Source organism: Peromyscus eremicus, chromosome 13 (assembly GCF_949786415.1).
Source record: "Peromyscus eremicus chromosome 13, PerEre_H2_v1, whole genome shotgun sequence".
Lineage (NCBI taxonomy): Eukaryota > Metazoa > Chordata > Mammalia > Rodentia > Cricetidae > Peromyscus > Peromyscus eremicus.
In genome coordinates, this window is record NC_081429.1 from 12,961,628 (window position 1) to 12,985,783 (window position 24,156).

General features: G+C 36.7%; 1 protein-coding gene across 1 annotated transcript in view; it reads right to left on the reverse strand.

Moving 5' to 3' along the window:
* The window catches only part of Slco6a1 (solute carrier organic anion transporter family member 6A1), a 103,011-nt gene that overhangs the window by 11,952 nt on the left and 66,903 nt on the right, over positions 1–24,156 (reverse strand). The window contains exons 11-12 of the mRNA XM_059278745.1: positions 11,887–12,074; positions 1,768–1,832 (exon numbers count right to left, since the gene is read on the reverse strand). Coding sequence (XP_059134728.1) covers positions 1,768–1,832; positions 11,887–12,074 — 253 coding nt within the window. The remainder of the gene's footprint in view (positions 1–1,767; positions 1,833–11,886; positions 12,075–24,156) is intronic.

Sequence of the window (24,156 nt, forward strand, 5' to 3'; positions counted from 1 at the left end):
ATCCCCTACTTCTCCTCTCTTCCATCTCCTCTTCATCCTCACAAAACTTAAGCATCCCCCTCTGTTCTTTCATATCACATGTTTTTTTTTGTTGTTGTTGTTTTTTGTTTTTTGGTTTTTGAGACAGGGTTTCTCTGTGTAGCTTTGCGCCTCTCCTGGAACTCACTTGGTAGCCCAGGCTGGCCTCAAACTCACAGAGATTCGCCTGGCTCTGCCTCCCGAGTGCTGGGATTAAAGGCGTGCGCCACCACCACCTGGCCACATGAGTTTTATTATTCCCTTTTATTATACTTTTACTCAGATTGAAAGATCAATGTTGTCCATGTAACTTCTTCACAAAGATTTCATTTTGTCTAAGGCTTCCCCTGGCTCTCTTTTGGCTGCTCCATTATTTCACTTTCTGTCTGAACCCTTCCATTCCCTATATTCTCACTTTCTACTTTCATCTTGGCTATGTTCTGCTATCTCTCCTTCACAAATGCATCCCATCAAGCAATGGACCATTTCTAGTTTCCACATGTACTTTAGGTTAACATGAAAATTACTGGAAGTTAGGATCCAAATATGAGAGGGAACATTCAGAATGTGTCTTAGGACCTGGACGACCTCACTCAGCACTATTTCTTTCAGTTATATCCATTTGCCTGAAAGTTTCTCAGTGCCACTTTTTCTTTTCAGGTGATTAATATTATAATACATATATATATTATATAATACATATACAATGAATATGTATATATATGCATTTTCATTGTTCTTTCATTAGCTGATAACCATCTAAATTGACTTCATTCCAAGCTATAATGGTTATAAAATCAAAAAGCATAAGTGTGCAAGTTTCTTTGGAATTACATATAAGTTCCTTTGGTTATATGCCCAAGAGTGGTATATCTGGGTCATGTGATAAATCTATTTCAGAGTGTGAATAGAGTTATGCCACATTAGTAAACAATACTGCTCCATGAAGGCATGTATTATTAAGTGAAAAATCTCAGTGCCAAACACAGTTTTCCTCTTCTTTGGTTATTGGTAAGGAGGACTTAGAGACACCTGAAACAATACAGTCTAATGCCAGTGATTATAGTAGCACCATAACTCAATAAGACCCTATTTCTGAAGACACCACATGCTTTGGATACAGGACACAGAGAAAACAACCCTGAGCTCCCAGCTAGCTAGCTTTTGTATTGCTGAAAGGCACTGTGTAGTCTGATGGAAAAGAAAAAACAGATCTTATCTAGCACCAGACCCTGCTACAGTACCAACCTACCAATCTGGTGGTGCCTATGGGGCAGAAGTGGCAAGACTTTTTATAGAGACAACAAGCCACTCTCTTGATTGAATCTGAGGCTTCTGTGAAGGAGGGAGATCACAGCTAGTGCTGTAAACATGATTAAAAACCATGACTAGAGAAAACATTTTAAAGACCTCATTTCCTTTTGGTACTTCACAAACATACAAGAAGTATGAAATTACTGTGAGTATGTGGATGTTGTTTATAATCTTTCAGAATCACTTGTATGAAATGATGAAGATATTTGGGGTCCCAATGCATGGCTCCAACTGATGCAGTAAAATTGGTGCATAGTTTTTTTTTTAACAAGATAGCTTTTATTTCACATAATTTCTCTCTGTATTTAACTGGATCCTAATTTTTTCAAAGCAATCTCCTACTATTTTACATTATTGTTTACCTTTAGGTTAAAAACATACATAAGTAAATTTATATATAAAAACTGAAAAATTTGGTCCATTGAAAATACATACCACTTATTCTCCAAATTGTATAGGTCACACCCATGCTCAGTGAATTTAAATTGGGAGGTGAATTTCTGAAAGCAAATAACAGTGGTATTACTTATGGGGAACATATGCTAGGTTTATGTTTATATATATATATATGTGTGTGTGTATATATATATATATATATATATATATATATATATTTATATTTATAATTTATATTACAAATGTTCAGCTGGTTGACAAAAGTTCAATTTGACCTGAAAACATGGTATAAATATTTCTGTTTTGCCATTTCTTCATGTTTCCCAGATCTTCATTTTTCCAAAGAGAAAGACTTTCTTTTTTTAATTAAGGAATTTTTTCATTCATTTAACATACCAACTACAGAAGACTTTCATAGATCAAACTCCCCTGAGCCTCCTGAAATGACTTAGCTCTCTGCATTTCAATTTATCTTTCCTCACAATGTCAGGGACAGTATTGGTTAGAATCCATTTCACCTTTGTGACGTCCACTCCACATTTTTCTAGTTGGCTGTTTGTTATGTGTAGCTAGAGTTTTCCTGCCTGGCTCACAGTCAGGACAAATCTCTCTCACCAGCCAGTCCCACAGCCGCTCAGACCCAACCAAGTAAACACAGAGACTTATATTGCTTACAAACTGTATGGCCGTACCAGGCTTCTTGCTAACTGTTCTTATATCTTACATTAATTCATTTCTATAAATCTATACCTTGCCACATGGCTCATGGCTTACAGGCATCTTCACATGCTATTTGTCATGGCGGCGGCTGGCAGTGTCTCTTTCTGCCTTCCTGTTCTTTCTTTTCTCCTCTCTCTTAGTCCCGTCTACACTTCCTGCCTAGCCACTGGCCAATCAGTGTTTTATTTATTGACCAATCAGAGTAATTTGACATACAGACCATCCCACAGCAGTTATGGATTCTGCACTTTAGAATTATATCAGTAATGGTACCTTGAATGAAGAAGAAGGGTGAAGTCAAGTCTGTGTCTTCAGACTCCTTCCTACTCTGGGGACTGAGTGCCACAGAAAGGTGGCTTCCTCACAGGTGTTTCTTTCTCAGTCCCTTGAGTGTGAGGTGGCTGCATGCCACATTGTGCAATGACATTCCTTACTTCCAACCTACATTTAGTTGAAATTTTATTCAACTTTACTTAGATAGTCCTAATTTCTGAGTGTTTGCTCTTTTCTCTGGTACCCTTATTATATTCACTTCTCAAAATTTAAATAAATGACAAGGAACTTTACATCATTTTAAATAGGGGTGTTCATCCACAATGATGCAAGCAATTCTGATTAGTTTAGCAAGTCACAAAAAGAAGCTAAAGAAGGGGTTTGTTGGGAAGAAGAAAAGAACATATTAAATGGTAAAAACAACTAAAATTTATTATATGTATTTTAGAATGAAAGTGTTAAATAGTAAACAGGAAGATCTATTCCAATTTTTTTCTCTCTGTTGAGATTGGCTTCGGGACCTAGTAGGTGGTCATTTTTAGAGACAATTCCATGAGGTTCAGAGAAAAAAGGATATTCTTTTGTGTTTGGGGAGTATGTTCTGTACATGTCTGTTATGCATTTGAATCATAACACCTGTCAGTTCCCTTATTTCTCTCTTAAATTTCTGCCTAGCAAACCTGCCCATTAGTGAGAATGGGGTGTTGAAGTCTCCTACTATTAATTTGTGGGGTTTGATGTGTATTTTAAACTTTAGTAATTTTTTATTTTAATGGTGGGGGTTCATGTACTTGGGCCATAGATGCTCAGAGTTGAGACTTAATCCTGATGGATTTCTCTTTTGATAAATATCAAATGTCCTTTTCCATTTGTTTTGATTAATTTTAGTTTGAAATCTATTTTGTTAAATGTTAGGATAACTACACCAGATTGCTTCTCAGGTCTGTTGGATTAGAAAAATCTTTTCCGGGCCAGACAGTATTGGTAGAAGCCTTTAATCCCAGCACTCAGGAGGCAGAGCCAGGTGGATCTCTGTGAGTTCGAGGCCAGACTGGGCTATCAAGTGAGTTCCAGGAAAGGTGCAAAGCTACACAGAGAAACCTTGTCTCCAAAAAAAAAAAAAAAGAAAGAAAGAAAGAAAGAAAGAAAGAAAGAAAGAAAGAAAGAAAGAAAGAAAAGAAAAGAAAATCTTTTCCCAACCCTTCACTCTGAGGTAATGTCTGTCTTTGAAATTGTGGTGTGTTTCTTGTGTTCATCAGAAGAAAGGATCCTCTTTTCATATCCATTCTGTTAGCCTGTGTCTTTTTATAGGTGAAACAAGTCCATTGATATTAAAAGATATTAATGACCAGTGATTGTTAATACCTGTTTTTTTTATAGCAGTGGTGGCAGTGTGTGTGTGTGTGTGTGTGTGTGTGTGTGTGTGTGTGTTGTGTTTCCCTTCTTTGAGTTTTGTTGATGTGAGATTATCTATTGCCCATGTTTTCCTGGGTGCGGCTAACTTCCTTGGGTTGGAGTTTTCCTTCTTGTACTTTGCGTAGAACTGGATTTGTGGATAGGTATTGTTTAAATCTGGTTTTGTCATGAAATATCTTGTTTTTTCAATTTATGGTGATTGAAAGTTTTCTGGGTATAATAGTCTGGGCTGGTATCCATGAACTCTTAGTGTCTGCAAAACATCTGTCTAGGACTTCTGGCTTTTAGAGCCTCTATGGAGAGGTCCAGCATTATTCTGATATGTCTGCCTTTCTATGTCACTTGGCCTTTTTCCTTTGCAGCTCTTAATATTCTTTCTTTATTCTGTATGTTTAGTGCTTTGATTATTGCGTGGTAAGGGGACATGTTTGGCCCAGCTTATTTGGTGTTCTGTAAGTTTCTTGTACCTTTATAGGCATTTCCTTCTTTAAGTTGGGAAAGTTTTCATCTATGATTTTGTTAAATATATTTCTTTGTACTTTTGAGCTGGGATTCTTCTTCTTTGTCTCTCCCTATTATTCTTAGATTTGGTCTTTTCATGGCATCCCAGGTTTCCTGGATGTTTTGTGTTAGGAATTTTTTGGATTTAACATTTTCTTTGACCAATGAGTCTACTTTCTCTGTTGTATCTCCAATGCCTGAGATTCTCTCTTCCCTCTATTACATTCTGTTTGTGATGCTTGCATCTGTAGTTCATGTTTGCTTACCCAGATTTCTCATTTCCAGAATTCCTTCAGATTGTGTTTTCTTTATTGCTTCTATTTCAATTTCCAAGTTTTGAATCATTTCCTTCACCTGTTTGATTTTTGTTTCTTGGCTTTTTAAAAGGGATTTATTGATTTCTTCTAATTTTTTTTTTGCTCTATTTCTTTGAAGGAATTTTTTATCTTATTTAAGGGCCTCTATCATCTTCATCAAGTTATTTTTGAGCTTATTTTCTTGTGCTTCAGCTGCATTGGAATGTTCAGGACTTGCTGCTATACGATGACTGGATTCTGGTGGTACCATATTGTCCTTTCTGTCTGTTGTTTAATGTATTCTTACACTGGTGTTACCGCATCTGAGTTTGGGATGGTTATATGTATGGATGTGGATTCTTATGTTGTCTTTGTTGGATGAGTGATTTGTTCATTTGTTTTCTGCTTCCTTTCTTGTCTTTTGGCCAGAATGACCAAGGTTTCTGATGTTTAGCAAATCTTCAGGTCCTGTAGGGTTGTCTCAGCCAAGGTTCATGGCCATTCAGTTGCCATGATTCAGCATATTCTCCTGTCCTTCTGATTGATGTGGGAATCTACCTGTGCCTATGGAGTCTGTTCTACCAACTGGTGTGGGTTGTGCCTGTGCCTATGTAATCTGCTGGAGATGCAGGGAGGGATGCCCACAAAGAGAAGTTAATCATAGGGCCCAGCTGCTTTGCTGAGGCTGAGAATGGAAGGGGAGGAGCATGGGCTGTGTCCTGTGGCTTAGAGTCTGGAAGGTGGGGCAGTTTAGCTTGGAAGCCAGTCAATCACCTGTTCTTTTTGTGAGTTGTGCCTGTGCCTATGTAGTCTGCTAGAGTTGTGGGTGAGGGCTGGTTACAGGAAGGATAATGAGGTGGGTGGGCTAGGGTGGCAGAGTGGATCTTAGGGGAACAGAAAACAGTGGGTGGTGTTAGTGGTGGTGCAGGCTGTAGCCAGGTCTCTCACCTGCTGGCCAGCTGTTGGGAACTGCCAGCTCTCAGAACTTTAAATACAAATTTGAATGCACACTTTGGAAAGCAGAACAAGAAGAAGCACACAAATCTAGGTGCTTATACACCTGCCTTCATTTACCAACAGTTCTAGTTCTGGTCTTTTCTCTCTTTTCCCACCTTTCTCCATTTGTTAAAGGTGATCACTTTAATTACTTTTTTTTTGTTTCCAATATTGATTCAATATCTCTGAATTATCCCATTCTTTATAGATTGCAAATTATTTTCATTGATATGTATATTAATAATGTATTCCTAGCTAACATTTCTTTCTGTTTGTTTTTCTTTCTTTTTTTTGCTTTTATTTGTTTTGGTATTGTGTCTCACTATGTAGCCCTGGCTGACCTGAAAATCACTATGTAGAACAGGTTGGCTTTGAACTCACAAAGATTTACCTGTCTCTGCCTCACAACTTCTTGGTTTATAGGCCTTGACTACCATGCTCTGAAATTTCATTCCTTTTTATTATAGATACTAATTGTACAAAATAATGGATTATGAGTATATGATGTGCTTACTTTTTGTTCTACCCTCTTATGCCTACCTCAACTTCCTTTCTCTGGTTCCTTCATGTCCCCTAAGAATTTTCATCTAAGTTCATGACGTGAAAGAAATAGATTTCATACATGAGATGTTACATGCATAGCTTTCTATTCCAAGTCTATCTTATTCACTTAACCTGATGCTCTTCAGTTGCATTAACTTCCCAGCAAATAATACAATTCAATTTTTTATGGTCAAAACATTCTCCATTGTGTATATCATATTGTTGTTTTTGGGTATTGTAAACATTGTTCAGTGAACATGGTATTCAGGTACTGTCACTACTTTGTGTTAATTACTTAAATATGTACCCTACAGTGATATAAATGAATAATATAGTAATTATATTTTCAATCTTCTTGTAGAACTTCAATACTGACTTTCATGGTGCATATATGAAGCTATATTTCTACCAGCTGAAGGGGATTTCTTTCCCTCATCCTCACCAGACATTATTTTTGTTTTACTTAAATGTGGCCATTCTACTGGGTAATACAAAATGTGAATGTGCTTCTGATTTGCATTTACCTTATGATTAAAATGCTTGACAATTTTGTTTTTATTGGATAGCTCTACTTTTTATTAAATGGATATTTGTAATTCTTTTTTAAACTGTCTGTGCATTATATTTCCCCATTTGTCCACTGAATTACTTGTGTTTCATTTTTTGAGTTCTTTATATGTTCTGTATATCAATCTATGGCCAGGTGTATAGCTGGAAACAATTTTCTTCTACTCTGTTGACTGCCTCCTCTTTAATTATTTTCTTGCCTGATAGATGTGCGTTTTTTTTTTTAAATATGATTAAATACCACTTGCCAAATTCTTCCTGGTTCCTGAACTGTTGGAGGCCTTTTCAGAAAGACATTGCTTATGTTTATATCTTGCGGTGCTTTTAAAAATATTTCAGTTATTTTCTATCTTATAATGTCATTTATTGGCTTGCCATCTCATATAGAGATCTTTGATTTATTTCACATTTATTTTTGTTTTTTCAACCAGTTTCATTCTTCTGCATGTGGACTTCCAGTTTTCCAGCACCATTTGTTGAAGAGGCTGTATTCAACAGAAACAACTATTTCTGCAACTTATATTTGGGATGTCTTTGTTGAAATCAGAGGGCTGTTGCTAGGCAGGTTTGTTCTGGGTCCTGTATTCTCTTTCATTACTATCAATATTGGTTTTTGTGCTAGTAAGTACTACAGTGTGTGTGTGTGACAATGGCTTGGTTACATAGTTTGAAGTTATATATAGTTTGTGTTTATTCCTGTTTTGGCTATTCAGAATCATTTACATTTACATGTGAACTTTAGGATTTTCACTTGTCATATGAAGCATGCCAGTAGAACACATTGATAGAGATTGCAAGAATTTGTAATTTGAATTTGATAGTACGTTCATGTAGGCAATATCGATTCTACTGATCTATAACCATGAAATATCTTCTAATGTCTTCTTTCTTTTTCTATAATTACCATTGTAAAGGCATTTCATCTTCTTGTTTAGGTTTATTCATTGATAGCTCACTAATTTTGAAGCTACTATGAATGAGATACATTCCTAGGTGTTTATCTCATTCATTAACAATCTATCCAAACTCACTGGTTTTGTGTATTTTTGTATATTACTACTTTTTTATTCAGATGGAATACTGAGGGTCATTAGCTTATTTATTATTTTGTCACTAAAATTTTCTACATCTAATGGATGATCATGATTTTTATCCTTGATTCTGTTTTTATATTATGTTTATGGATTCCCATATACAAAATCTTCCTTGTATCTTATGAATGAAACTGGCCTGAAATGGTCTATTGTTTTTTTAAATGGGGAAGTCTCATTGCTTACCAATAATCTATCTAGATTCTTTAATATATTCCTAATCTTTATAAGTAGTATATACCTTGAAATTTATTAATATCATCTGTATTTCCCTCATGTTTTGAGTATTCAGTGTCCCCTAATGATCCTCTGCATTTTGGTGTATGTTTTGCAATATTTCCTTTTTGTCACTTACTTAGGCATTTTACCCATCTAAAATGCTGTTATTTTGAATGAGAGCTCATCAATCTTGTCTATGCAGCTTTTTATTTGTTTGTTTGTTTTTACATCACAACCAAAATTTCCCCTCCTTCTCTTCTGCCCAGTTCTTCCCCCTACCTTACCTTCCTTCCCCACCCCATCCACTCCCCCACTATTTCTCTTCAGAAAAGAGCAGGCCTCCCATGGATATCAGCCAACCACAGAGTATCAAGTTGCAGTAAGACTAGGCATCTCCTCTCCTATTAAGACTGGATAAGGCAATCTGGTTGCACAACTATGTTCATAGCAGGTTTATTCATAATAGTCTATGTGTTTTTTAAGCCATTTCTGTTTTATTGATCTTTTGCATTATTCTGTCCCTCTTTCATTAGTTTCAGCTCAGAACTATTTCTTTGTATCTTTTTTTTTTACTATACTTCTCTCTTTCCTTCCATCCTCCCTCTTTCCATTGCTCTTTCTCTTTTTCTCTCCTCGTTGTTTGATTTTGTTTGGTTTAGGCTATCTTCTAACTCTCTTTATGGCTGACATTGAACTTCTGACCTGCCTGTATCCACCTTGCATATGCTGGTAGTAGACGCATATAACAACACTCATGGTTTATGCAGTGCTGGGAATCAAGCCCTAGGCTTTGTGAATACTCAGTAAGTACTCTCCAAATAGCACTGTATCCTCACTCTCCATTTCTTTCTACTTGTTTTGTATTAGTTTTGTTTTGTTTTCCTAGAACCTTAAAATGCATCATTAATTCATTTATTGAGATTGTTTGATATTTTAAAGCATGTGCTCTTAATTGTAAACCTCCTTTCCTGAACTGGCTTTTGCTATATCTAAAATCTTCTGAGAAGTTGTTTGGACCATTTTCAAGCTTCAAATCCAAAATATTCTCTTCCCTATTGATGTAGAAAACTACAGTTAGTTCCCATGTGTGATAATAAAACTTCTCCAACTGTCCTACTTCCAGTGAACTCCCATAGCCATCCACAAGCTTCTGAGACTTCGTGAAATGTCATGCTTTCAAAGATTAGGCATTCATTTGCTGAACATTTAATTTTCTTTCACATTCAGAAATTTGTTACATCATGGACATCCTGGGCATTTTCTCTTTTCTGACATTATTTTCAAGAGCCTCTGCCTTGACTAATGCATTCAGCTCTGCTTCCAAAACATTTACCAAGGTGAAGCCCTCATATTCTTAACAAAATTATATGCAGAAAATACATGACATCTGTGAATTCTTAGTTTTCTTCACAATTCTTCTTTTTTTTTTTTTTGCTTTTAGGCAAGGTATCACTGAATAACCAAGGATGTTTGCAAACTTGTGATGCTCCAGCTTCAGTACCCAGAGGGCTGAGGTCAGCACAGTCATGCCACATTTGCAGTTCATTACAAACATCATTGTGAGTGTATTAGTTGAAGTTCCAGTATTGCTGCAGTTTTGTATATGCTATTCCATTTGTCTGCATTCTCTATCTCATAATTTACAGAAGTGCATGTGTGTGGGAGTGTGCTATGTTTTATTCTTTTTGGTGACAATAAGAATGAGAAGATTTAAAATCATATTTCAGGAATATTATAATCATGTCTTTCTGAAGAGGACACTTGGCTAGGATATTTCACATCAACTTTAAAGAAGTCATATTCATTATTTACTAATCATTGTGTGTGTGTGTGTGTGTGTGTGTGTGTGTGTGTGTGTGTATGAGAGTGGGGGACAGAGGGGACGTTGCAGAAGTCAGAGGAAAACTTTCAAGAAGTGATCATTTATTTCTGCCATGTGAGTTCAGAGGATTGAGTACAGTTCCTCAGATATGGTAGAAAGTGTCTTTAATCACTGAGGCATTTCATCCATTCAAATAAGTGTTCTTTTGCATTTTTTTCTCTAATTTTATATTTTAGTTACTAGAATTATCATTCTTTTAGTTGCACAAATGGGAAGTGTGAACATGATCCTATGTTTCTGCATATTATGTCAAAATTATAACTCTCACCCTTTTAACAAAGCTAAGTACTTCCTAAATATGCTCTATCATATTATCTGTAAATATCACTATTATACTCTCTTTTTCTTTTCTCCAGATTCCTCTTTTAACTCCATTTTCTTTACTCTCTTCAAAGTACCCTATCAAGATGCCCATCTGATTGTAATCCCAGGACCGGAATGGCAGAAGCAAAAGGATCACATATTTGAGGCAAGCTTGGTTTATATAGGAAGATCTTGTCCACCAAAACCAAAACAAAATGCTTGAACTACAACAACATAAAACAAAACAAAATCAATTTTGCTTGTCTGTTGTAGAGAATTTCATCGTAGATATAATGCATTTTCACCAAACCCACTCCTCTTTTCCCTCCCCTATATTTTCTTCTCATTCTCCATCGTGCTTTTTTTCCCATCAGAACCACATACTTGTTGCGATATGCCACACATTTCTGTATCCTTTTTCACTTCACACCTAATTGAGATCATGTCAGAAATAAGCTATTGTTTCTCTCATTTTATTGGTCAGATTTTACAGGATAGTTAGGATGCAAATATACTTGTTAACCTCTTGAAAAACAATGCTTAGAATAGTGCTCTTTTATTCTGTTCCTAGAATAAAAATGAATGTTAGGTGGACTTAAAATACTCTAGAAGGGGTTGGAGAGATGGCTCAGAGGTTAAGAGTACTGACTGCTCTTCCAAAGGTCCTGAGTTCAATTCCCAGCCACCACATGGTGGCTCACAACCATCTGTAATGAGATCTGGTGCCCTCATCTGGCCTGCAGCCATATATGCAGGCAGAATACTGTATACATAATAAAATACTCTGGAAGGACACATGAATGGCAAATGTTGGTTCAATTTAGAATAATAAATAGAAATTGCAAAGTTATTGCATTCTTTTGTCGATGACCCTGTTTTCTCATAACTGAGTTTTTAATGTAGAACTAGAGTTAATATCCATACCAATGAATCAACTTTACACTCATATCTATGTTACAATTAAAAATCTTCTTGTTTTTGGATGATTTCTGTATGTTATACAAGATAAATGTAATCTAAGTTTTCTATTAAGTTTATTTTGTTATTAGTGATTAAATATCTACATTTTATACAAAATTAGAAAATATTATGTGAAAATTCCAAAATTGTGTATGCTTATTTTTAAATTAAAGTGAAACCAAATGTAACCTCTACACATACCATGCAAATAATGAACAAGTAAAAGGAAAAAAATTATACTTACACAGGAGTTTTATCAATATAAGTATTTTCTCTTTATATTTACAGGTATAAAACACAAGAAATCATTTGCTGTAATAACCTGAACTATTTCTAAATGTATCCTTCTTATGTATGTATTATTAATAATAATTATGAAAATTATACTTACTGGAGAATAGTCAAGGTGACAGGTATGCTAGACAAATTAGAAAAAATTATTGAACAAAAGAAAAAAGCAAAAAACAAAGGTAACGTGTGACACTTCATGTTGCATTTTCCAGAAATGGCGTCAACAAAATCACCCTCGGTGTCTACAGTTGTCAATCCTTCTTTGATGCAAGAACAATTGTAGTATGTCTAAGAATATTGAACACAAAAACTAGTATTTCATAAACAGACAGGAGACAATAAGTTTATTATTACAAACATAAAAATTAAATCAATATCCAAAGGGAGATTGCACAATGTTTTCATTGTTTTTGTGTTAAAACATTTTTAATTTGAGATATTAAAATATAATCATGTCATTTTCTTCTTCTCCTTGTTCCAAATCCTTCCATGTGTCCCCCTTTCAAATTCATAGCCTCTTTTCTTTAATGCAATTTGCTCAGTCTGTATAAGATTATTTGTATGTATATTTTGGGGGTTGACCATTGGGTACTGGATAACCAGTTGGTGGGCGTTTCCCTGGAGAAGCCTATTTCTTCTGCTCTCAGCATTCCATAGACAAGGGTCTCACTATGTAGCCCTGGCTGGCCTGGAACTCACAGAGATTTAGTTGCCTCTGCTTCAAGAGTAATGAGTTAAAAGCATTTGCAATCACATCTAGCTTAGACTGCCTAGTTTTAATGAATGTACTCATGTTAGACTTGCAATACCTTATTTAGAAATGCAATATTAGTTGAAAAATCTGAAGCATTTGACCTGTCAATGAATTACTATATGTGTAGGTTTTTGTGGGTGTTTAATTATTGTAAATGAGGAAGAGTTCTACCAATTTAAGAAATAATAGTCATATTATGCTAGTTTTATCATTGGATAGGTTTATAAACTAGGAGCAAATAAAAGTATGTAATGAATAAAATTAAATTTTAGCTCAGATTTGAAATACGGACAATATCCCAACTATGAAAGATTGCACAACCATGTTAATACTTTGTTTTGTGTATAATCATGACATAGTTGATTTTTGTTAAGCACAGCAGGTATATTGTTTCTGAGATAAAATGTTTTCAAGAATACACAGAACAGCAACTGTAATACCAACACTAGGTAGGCAGAAGCAGAGAGAGAGAGAAAGAGAGAGAGAGACATAGTGTTTGGAGAATGTCTTAGTTAGGGTTTTATTACTGTGGAGAGACATGATGACTATTAGTCCATTATCATCATGGTGAGACATGGCAGCATGCAGGCTGACATGGTGCTAAAGAAGGAGCTAAGTGTTCTACATCTTGATCCTCAGGCAATGGAAAGTGAACTGAGTCCCACACAAGGGCAGCTTGATTATATGAGACATCAAAGCTCACCCCCACAGTGACATAGTTCCTCCAACAAGGTCATACATACTCCAGCAAGGCCACACTTCCTAATACTGCAACTCCTTATGAACCTGTGGTGGTCAATTACATTCAAACCAGCACTGAGATGAAGAGATCATATATGAATTTATTAGGTTATTTAAAATATCCTGGGCTACAAAACAATAATTATAACAGAGAAATAACAAAGTAAATATACTTCTAATTGAAAGTTTAAAGATGGCCTGGGCCTGAGTGGTTAAGAAAATAAAAGTATAAAATCATATCAACCTAGTTGATGAATCAGCAGACAAGTTAAATAACATAAATATACAAATCCCCAAGCTTAAAATGTCTTTACACCAAAGTTTTTAAATGTGTGCCAAACAACAGTTTGATTGGAGGAAATACATTGTAAACAATACAACAAATATCTGTTTGCCATTTACAGAACATTCTACTTAGGAAGAGAAGCAATTAGACAACAGAATAGCAACAGTTTTATATAATGCATATGTGGTTACTATGAAGAAAAAAAGACAAGGCAGAATTGCAAGCAGTATCTGTAGAAATACTCTTATACTTAGCAGGACCAGAGAATGCATAAATGATAGAGTAGTATTTGAGAAAAAATTTAAGAAACATACAGGAGAAAGTTCCACATAAGAACGATATGTTACAAATATGAGAAGTCATAAGCAAGCCAGAACATGCTTAAGTTCAGTGATCAAGAACAGTGAAGGCTAGAGCGGAACACATGTGAAAGAATCAGAAAAAAAAAAAAAGGATGGAGGCAGGCAGTGGCAGCACACACCTTTGATCCCAGTACTCAGGAAGCAAACTCGTGGTTCTACGTGAGTTTGGGGTCAGCCTGGTCTACAGAGTGAGTTTTAGGACAGCCACGACAACACAGAGTAATCCTGTATTGAAAACCCCAAAACAGCAACAAAAGTCAGGATACGATAAGAAATTAAGTTGTGCAGAATTTGGTAATTGCAAAAGTAGTTTTAGGAACTTTGATATTTATTCTTAGAAGGCACTCTTGCTGTGGGATGGTCTTTCTGTACACTGTTAATACGTGTTGCTACCATTGGTTAGTAAATAAGCTGCTTTGGCCCAAGGTAAATCAGTTTAGAGTCAGGTCAGGAATCCAAGCAGAGATACTAGGAGGAAAAGGCTGGGTCAGAGGAAATGCTGAGAGCAAGATGTAATGCAACACAGATAAAGCCACAAAACACATGGAGATACATAGATTAATAGAAATGGACTAATTTAAGATGTGAGAGGTAGCTAGCAAGAAGCCTGAGTCATAGACTAAACAGCTTGTAATTAATATATAAGCCTCTGAGTAATTATTTTATAAACAGCTGTGGGACTGCAGCTGGGAAAGATTTGTCTGGACCAGTGGGCCAGGGCTGGACTGAGAAACTTCCACTACACACTCTGGTTGGCTGAGATTACTGAACTACCAAGACAAGGATAAAAGCTGATATACAGCTTAAAAGATAATAAAATAAAGTACAACAAAATTCAGTGCTGATGAAATGAGTTATGTAAGGGAAAATAATGAAAATAATCCTATAGGCCATTATATAGAAAGTAGATATGAAAGGCTTTTTGTTGTTTTGATTTTTCAAGACAGGGTTTTTCTGTGTACCATTGGTACCTGTCCCAGAACTTGCTCTGCAGACTAGGCTGGCCTTGAACTCAAAGAGATCCGTGTGCCTCTGCCTCCTGAGTGCTGGGATTAAAGGCATGCATCTCCACTGCCCAGAGAAAGACTTTTCGGGAAGCTCTGTATAATTAATTGGAACCAAAATAAGAAAATTACAGAGGAAGTTTTCCTAAGAGAAATGAAGAACCAGTCCAGAGAGGCAACAGAAGAAAATAGCATATTGATTTCATTTCTTTTTTTCTATCATTCTGATATGCTTAGGTGGATAGATATTAGTCAGAGGATAAAATCAAAAGGAAGTAGTGCTTGGAAAGAAAACTCCTTCTATTTTTAGAGGGCAAGGTAGAAAGATCCACGGTGAGACTGATGGGTGGAGAATGAAATCAAATGATGAGATACACAAAGTCAGAGACATGGGGATGGAGATGAGGAATTACCTGAAAGGTTAAAATTTGGTGAGAACTGGAAACTGAAGAAAGCTTATTAATCATAATGTTATAAAAAAAAGACACTAATGTGTTTTCATCTAGAGAAAACTAAGCAAGTTAATCTATGCCTGCAATGTACATCAAGCAAGAGCAGCCTCCACAGAAGGGAACTCAGAATACTTCATTTTAAGTATTTTGCACTGCTTTATGATTGACTGCTTTTTTTTTATGGCTGATAGAGTTAGTAGCAGGAAAAAGTATATGTACTAGATACTACAAGAAAAAGAATAGAGTATGCATCATATTGATAGGTATTTGGATTTTGTGAAATCATAGCATCCCAATCTAAAAGTGAAATTAAAACTTCAGAAAATAGGTGTAACAGCAGAATTTTGTAACAAACACTGTAACAGAGGAAATACTGGACCAAAGCAAGACTGAAAACCAGCTGGGCAAACTCCAAACTTTGCATCTCCACGTCTGCTGTCAAAATGCTCTTCAGATCTCCAGCTCCATTCAGGGTTGACTGCAACACACTTCTTTCTCTTGGGCTGGTTCCACTTCCTGTTAGTAGCTCTCCCCAGCATGTATTCCACAACTCTGGTATCTCTACCACCCTGGGCTCTCTCCAAGGCAGTCCAGGCTTCAACTTCACAGATTCACACAAGGGCCTCTCTACCAGGTCTCTATTCAGGGACACCCCTGACATGTGCCTAGCCTTGATAGCTGTCCTTATGCACAGAGGCAACTTCTGTAACCCATTTCTTCTAGTCTTGACCCTAAAGCCAAACCACATGGCCAAAGCTGCCAAGTTCTGCTGCATACTGGGACTGGAACATGGCCCCCTTTTTAATGACATTTTCATGAGTTTTCTGTTTTTCTTTACTGCCTATGCTTGGATGTCCTTGACTTGATCTTTAGACCTAGCTGACCCTAAACGCAGATATCTGCCAGCCTCTGCCTTCCAAGTGCTGGGAATAAGCACTAACACATCTGGCTCTGAACTCTTCTTTAATTCCATTCCACAAGTTGGAAACTTAGCTGCTGTTGGGTCTTGCCCTGAGGTCATAGCTCTCTTTATTGAAATTCTTAATCTATTTATCTCTTTGACATAGGATTAAGCTCCATTCCACTTCTTGGTGCCCTTCTTTCCTTCAGATTTTATATTTTGTAATTTATCCTGCTTAACTTGTTCTTTTTCATTATAAACTTACATTAGAGTTACCACTAAAAATCACAAGACAGCCAGGTGGTGGTGGTGCATGCCTTTAATCCCAGTACTTGGGAGGCAGAAGCAGGGGAATCTCTGTGAGTCTGAGGCCAGCCTGGTCTATAAATCTAATTCCAGGACAGCTAGGACTATTACACAGAGGAATACGGTCTTGAAAAATTAAACAAAATATATATATTTTTTTAAATTACAAGACAGAGTCTGTACCAGGTTATTTTGAAATTTCCTCTGCTATGAGAATTAATCCAAAACTCTTCACTTTAGCCTCAGGCAGACTCTTCAGAAAAGGGCAAAAGGCAGCCATGCTCTTTACCAAAATATCACAAGAACGATTTCTAGGCAACTTACTAAAATTCTTCTCTGAAACCTCTTGAGTCAACTCCCAACACTTCAAGTCATTATCAGGACCATTGTCTTCCATGTTCTTCCGAGTGTGCTACATTAAACAGGGTTGAAAACATTCCATTGCTTTCCAAACCCAAGTATCAAAGCCCAAATCCCTCCAGACAAAAGCTTATGCAGGTCTATCACTCCCTGTACCAACTTCTGTCTTAGGGTTTTCATTCCTGTGAAAAGATACCATAACCATGGCAACTCTTATAAAGAAAACATTTAACTGAGGGTTTAATTTACAGTTCAAACATTTAATTTACAATTTCAGAGGTTCAGTCCATTATAATCATAAAGACGAACATGGCAGCATGAAGGCAAAGTGGTGCTGAAGCTGGGAGTGCTACATCTTGCTGGCTACAAGAAGTTGACTAACTATCACACTGAATGAAGTTTGAGAACAAGACCTCAAAGCCTATTCCCACAGTAACACACTTCCTCCAACAAGACCACACCTACTCCAACATGGCCACAACTCCTAATAGTGCCATTCCCTTTGGGGACAATTTTCTTTCAAATTACTACACACAGATTAAAAGAATGGATGTTAAAAGCATGATCCATCCTTCTGCTTCATCGAAGAAACACACCTCAACATTAAGGATAGAAATTATCTTAGTGTGAAGAGTTGGAGAAAGATATTACAAGCAAATGGACCTAAGAAGCATACTAGTATAGCCCTTTTAATATTCGAAAAAATAGACTTCAAACAAAAATTAATCAAAAGCGATGGGAAAAGATACTACATGGTCATCAAAAGAAAAAAAATGAAAAAATGACATTTCAATTCTATATACATATTCCCCCCCAAAGGGAACTCGCTTTTGTAAAAGAAACACTACTACAGCGTAAAAACCTATAATGACCCTCACACACTGATAGTGAGAGACTTCAGTACCCCACTGTCACCAATGGACTGGTCATCCAGACAAAAGTTAAACAGAGAAATACTGGAGCTAACATACCTTATAGACCACATGAACCTAACAGGTAGTAACAGAATATTTTATTCAAGCACAATGAATATACCTTCTTCTCAGTACCTCATGGAACTTTCTTCAAAATTGACCACATACTCAGACGCAAAGCAAGTCTCAAAAGATAAAAAAAAAAAAAAATCCTATCAGACCACCATGGAATAAAGCTGGGTATCAACAATAGAAAGAAGGGAAAGCTTAGAAACTCACACACACTGAACAACTTTTGACTAAATGAAGAATGAGTCAAGGTTGAAATATAGAATCTAAAGGCTTCTAGAATTTAATGAAAATGACTACACAACATACCCAACTTTACGAGACACAATGATGGTGGTGTTAAGAGGAAAGTTCATAATACTAAGTGCCTACATAAAAAAATATTGTAAAAATCTCATACTAGCCACTTACCAGCACACCAGAGAGTTCTAGAATAAAAAGAAGTAAATATACCCAAGAGGAATAGGTGGCAAGAAATTGTCAAACTAAGGGTTGAAATCAATGAAATAGAAACAAAGAGAATAATACAAAGAATCAATGAAACAAATAGTTGGTTCTTTGAGAAAATCAACAAGTTAGACAAACTCTTATCCACACTAAATAAAAGAAATAGAGAGAATATCCAAATTAATAAAATCAGAAATGAAAAGGTAGATATAGCAACAGACACCAAGGAAACCCTGAAAATCATAAGGACAGAGTTTAAAAACCTGTACTCCACCAAACTTGAAAATCTAAAATAAATGGATAATTTTCATGATAGGAACTACATATCAAAGTTAAATCAAGATCACATAAAACATTTAAACTGATTTATAACCTCTAGTGAAATAGAAGCAGTCATTAAAAGTCTCCCAACCCAAAAAGAAAATAACAGGTTCCAGTAGGCACACTCAATTATTCCTCTCTCCTTTCTGAATGCAGTAAGGTAAATGTTCCATATTAGTGATCCTCCACAGACTCAAAACTAATGCAGCAAGTTACAATGATAATGGACTAACACTTTGAAAGCATGAGGAAAAATAATTTCCCTTCAAATTGTTTCTCTCTGGTATTTGTCACAGTACAGAAGGTTTAAAACTGTGTTGTTGTTTTTTTTGTTGTTGTTGTTTTGTTTTTTTCGAGACAGGGTTTCTCTTTGTAGTTTTGGTGCCCATCCTGGATCTCGCTCTGTAGACCAGGCTGGCCTTGAACTCACAGAGATCAGCCTGGCTCTGCATCTACCACGACCCAGCTAAAACTCTGTTCTTTAAATGTTTAGGTAATAAAGACATCCAACCTGATAACGCATGCCCAGTGAAAAGTTTTCAGAGATGATGGAGAATTTCTGCTGTGGGATGGTCTGTATGTCAAATGTGTTGCTGATTGGTCAATAAATAAATCACTGATTGGCCAGTGGCCAGGCAGAAAGTATAGGCAGGACTAACAGAGAGGAGAATTGAGAGAACAGGAAGGCGGAAGGAAGGCACTGCCAGCCACCGCCATGACAAACAGCATGTGAAGACGCCGGTAAGCCATGTGCCATGTGACAAAGTATAGATTTATAGAAATGGATTAATTTAAGATGTAAGAACTAGATAGCTAGAAGCCTGAGCCATTAGGCCAAACAGTTTAAATAATATAAGTGTCTGTGTGTTTATTTTATAAGTGGGCTGTCGGACTGCCGGGGTTTGGTGGGATCTAGAGAGAAAACTCTCCAGCTACAGAATTTCTTCAGGCAGAAAGAAATAATACCATCAAAAAACATAAAAATATAAGAAAATGTGCAAGTCTTGACTGTAAATGAGAAACAGCTGGTAATAGTGTGTGCCATTAAAAATATATGAACAGGTAGGAGTGTCAACTTGTACAGTCACTGTGGATATCAGTGTGGCAGATCCTCATGAAGCTGGAATAGATCTACCACAAGATCCAGTTATACTACTCTTGGGCCTATACCCAAAGGTCTATACATCCTACTACAAAGACACTTGTTCAAACATATTCATTGTTGATCCATTGATAATAGCTAGAATTAGAAAACAGCCTAGATGCCCATCAACAGATGAAAGGTTAAGAAAAACATGGTACATTTACACAATGGAATACTACTCAGCTGTAAAAAAAATTATGAAATTTGCAACTAACTGGATGGAAATTAAAAAAAAAAAGTCACCCCAAGTGAGTTAATCCTAACCTCAGAAGACAAGCATGTTATGTTATATGTGGTTATTGGCTGTTGATGAGATTACAAGCAAGTTATAATCTGTAGAAACACAGAGGTTAGATACAGATTCAGGTACTACGAGAAGAGATGCATCTCTCTAGGAAGGGGAAACAAAATAGTTATGAAAGGACATGGGTGGGAGGATCAAATGGAAAGGGGAGAGAAGAGAGAATTAAGGGAGGGATTATGGGGAAGGACAGCTAGTACTTAGGTATGGTGATATTTTATTTGTGCTGAAATGTGATTTTATTTGTGTGTTCATAAATAAAGTTTCTTGGAGATCAGAGGTCAAGCCATCCATAAGCAGAGTCAGGTGATGGTAGCACATGCCCGTAATGTGATCACATGGCAAGCAGAGTCTTGGTGTGGTCAAGGACACAGACAAGTGTGATAACAGGAGCCTTTAATCCTAGTACCAACAGTAGAGACCTGGAGGTCGGTATAGACAGGCAGGGATGAGGAAGTCATGTGGCTGAGTTTAGAGCCAATGAGAAGGTAGAACAGAAAGGCAATAAAAACACAAGTCAAACATTAGAAGCTCTCTCTCAGGGGAAGCTACTGCTGGTGGTAAGCTAAAGCTAGTCGTGGCTCTTGCTCTGATCTCTTTGGCTATTAACTCTGTATTTGGCTCTGAGTTTTTTATTTAATAAGATGGTTTAGAAATTCGTCTACACTTAGGGAATTTTGAAATGTCATATAGAACATAATATAGTATACATTTCTTAAAATATAAATGTGTATGAATGAAATCTTAATGTAATCACCAAATCACAAGGGAGAAAAAACCCTGCCTACATATCTTTCAGCAACTAATGAAACATCCAGTTTAGGGAACTGATTAAACAAGGAAATTTTGGCCAAAGAGGCCCCATGAAAACTCTCAAACAACTCAGGCTGTTTCCAAGGTGATAACTTGCTCTCCACAAACTGCTGACAAGGCTCTCTTGCTGAAGACAACACTTATGTAAATCACTAAATGTAGAGAACTGTGCTGGTGCCTATCTAGAGCCCTCACCCCTACAGACTAGGACTAGTGTTCGTGGTACTGTAAGGTACTCTACCAAAGGAGAAAGGTAAACACAAATCCACCTGTAATCCCTGTGATCTACAAGAGTGATTTGCCTGCAAGTTACGTTGATGCAACAGTGGCATAAATTTTGTGGGAATAACCAACCAATATCTGACTGGATTTAAGGCCCATTCTATGAGAGGGAGCCCATTCCCCACACTTCCTAGTGGCCAAGAATATGGGACCACATAGGCCACAGACCCATTAGAAAACCTAATAGTACTCTTCAGTTAAAGGAACATAGCCCCTAAATGACTTCTAATGACACTCCAGTAATCAAATCAGTGCCTTGCTCAGGCATTATCATGGGAGCTTCTTCCTGCAGTAGATGAGAACAAATGCAGAGACCCATGTGTATGCAGAGACTGAGAACCCTCAGAATATTTACTCCTATATGGGGTATCTACATCAAGTCCCTCCTGTAAGGGCTCAGGGAACTCTGTATAAGAAGAGGAAGATTTTAAGAGCCAGAGGGGATGGGATGGAGTACATTCAGAAAACAAGGTCTTTTAGACACAACAGAATGGGTATACAAATGAACTCATAAAGAGAGTAACAGCATGCATAGGGCTAGACCAGCCAGGATGACTAGCTCTAAAATCGGATGTAGACACTCACCCTCATACTCATTCCAGAAGCTGTCTCCAATTGACATCCACTTGTAAAGGAAAAATTCATTTTTTCCAAACAAGTCTCACTGGGCATTCAAACTACTCTCCATGGCAGATTTTATGCCCATCAGTAACTGGCCAATATGAAACAAATCAAATGGTATTTTTGAGGGGTTTTGTTGTGTTGTGTTTTGTTTTGTTGTTACTATTGGTTTTTATCTCATAATACTTTATTTGGGAAACTTATTTATTTACTTATCTTTTTTTTCACCCATAGATACTTTGCTTATGTAGTATGGCTTTCAATTTTGTTTTCATGGTTTTCTGTGTATGTGAATGTATGTCTCTCAGCATCTGCATGTGTTTATGTGCTTTCACATTGGCCATTTTTCTTCAAAGTTTGTTTTGCTCTACTCTAGATTGTTTTTATTGTATCTTCTTACTATTATTATTATTATTATTATTATTATTATTATTATTATTATATGCCTGGTTCTTTTCTCATGATAGAGAGGAGGGAAGGCTGCATAATTAATTGGGTATAAAAGGGGGAGGATCTAGTATGCATTGAAGGGGGCAAACTGTATTCAAAATATATTGTATGAAAAAATCTACTTTCAGTTAAAAATCATTAAAAATGAAAGTATAGGCATGCTACCAAAATTAAGATATTTAAACAAAGATAGCTTGGGAGATGGCTCATTCAGTAGAGTCTTTCCATGCAGCAAGAGGAACCTAGTTTGAATAACCAACACCCATAGGAAAACTTCATCTATAACTCTAGTTCTGGGCTAGGAAGGGAGAAGCGTGGATCCTGGAGATGACTGGCCAACCAGACTAACCAAACTGATGAGCTCCATATCCTGTGAGAGACCCTGTCTCAAAAGTTAAGGCAGAGAGAAACAGAGGAAGACATTCAGTGCTAGCTTCTAGCATACACACACACACACACACACACACACACACACACACACACACACACACAAATACTGACTCTATAAATGAATATATAAGATGTATGTAAAAATACACGTAGAATAGTTTAAGGATATTTCTGATGGAGACCCTAAGGGCTCCTTTCTGTTTCTATAAACATTTACTCACCTGGGGCCACTTAAGAGAAAAATCATAATTCATTTTAAACTATCCATTACAGTTTACATGCCAATAAATGCTTTGGTGAATGAGATACTTACTAATAGCTTCTTACTTCTATGGTACCTCCCTCAATGAGATTCTTTATCAGATGCTTTATGTTTGTATGACTCAATATATCACTTTCTTATGTAGTTTAATGTTACAAATTGAAATGTAAAAGAAAAAGAGGTCCATTTGTTAACTGTTGTATGCTGCCCTATCTGTACTGGCTGGTTTTATGTGTCAACTTGACACAAGCTGGCGTTATCAGAGAGGAAGGAGCCTCGGCTAAGAAAATGCCTCTATGAGATCCAGCTGTAAGGCATTTTCTCAGCTAGTGATTAATGGGGAAGTACCCAGGCCAGGGTGGGTGGTGCCATCCCTGGTCTATTGGTCCTGGATTCTATAAGAAGGTGGACTTAGCAAGCTATGGGGAGCAACCCAGTAAGCAGCTCTGCTCTATGGCTTCTGCATCAGCTCCTGCCTCTGGGATCCTGCCCTGTTTGAGTTCCTGTCCTGACTTCCTTCAATGATGAACAGTAATGCTGATGTGAAAAATTGGTCATGTTTTTTTTCATCGCAGCAATTGAAACCCTAACAGAGACACCTATCTAAGACACATTTTTGCTTTAATTTGCCTTGATTTTTCCATCACAGCATGAACTCTGACAGAAAGCCTTCACTGTCCTTTGGCACTGAAGAGATTCCTTAATGCTTTGGCTGAGATGTGGACTGGCTCCTCCACTGATAATAAGAATGAGGTCTCTGTTGAACTAAGAAGCTGCTGATGGACATTCTCAGTCTGGCTGTCTTATAACAAGAGCTACAGAAGAGAGCAAAAAGAACCAGCCAAAGATACAAGATCATAAAAAAAAAAGTCCAAGCGGTTTTATGACATGAATAATAAAAACAAAAAGAGTTAGCATCTCTTGGGAACATAAGGTGTGGTCTAAAAGAGCGACACTGTCTACATTATTAATATGAAGAAAAGACTACTCTGTTTTAATAAAGGCAGTGTTTTTCCTCAGTTTTATCAAAATTAGTCTGGGTGTTATTTCAGCTCTTTCCCATGTGACACTAATGCCGACTCTGCAGTCTTTAGTTCCATTCATGTCAAATTTGTCTAACCATACAGTCTTCATTTTTGTCAGTTTTACATTCAGAGCGATTATTCCCATCAATGATTGTTGTCTTTCTA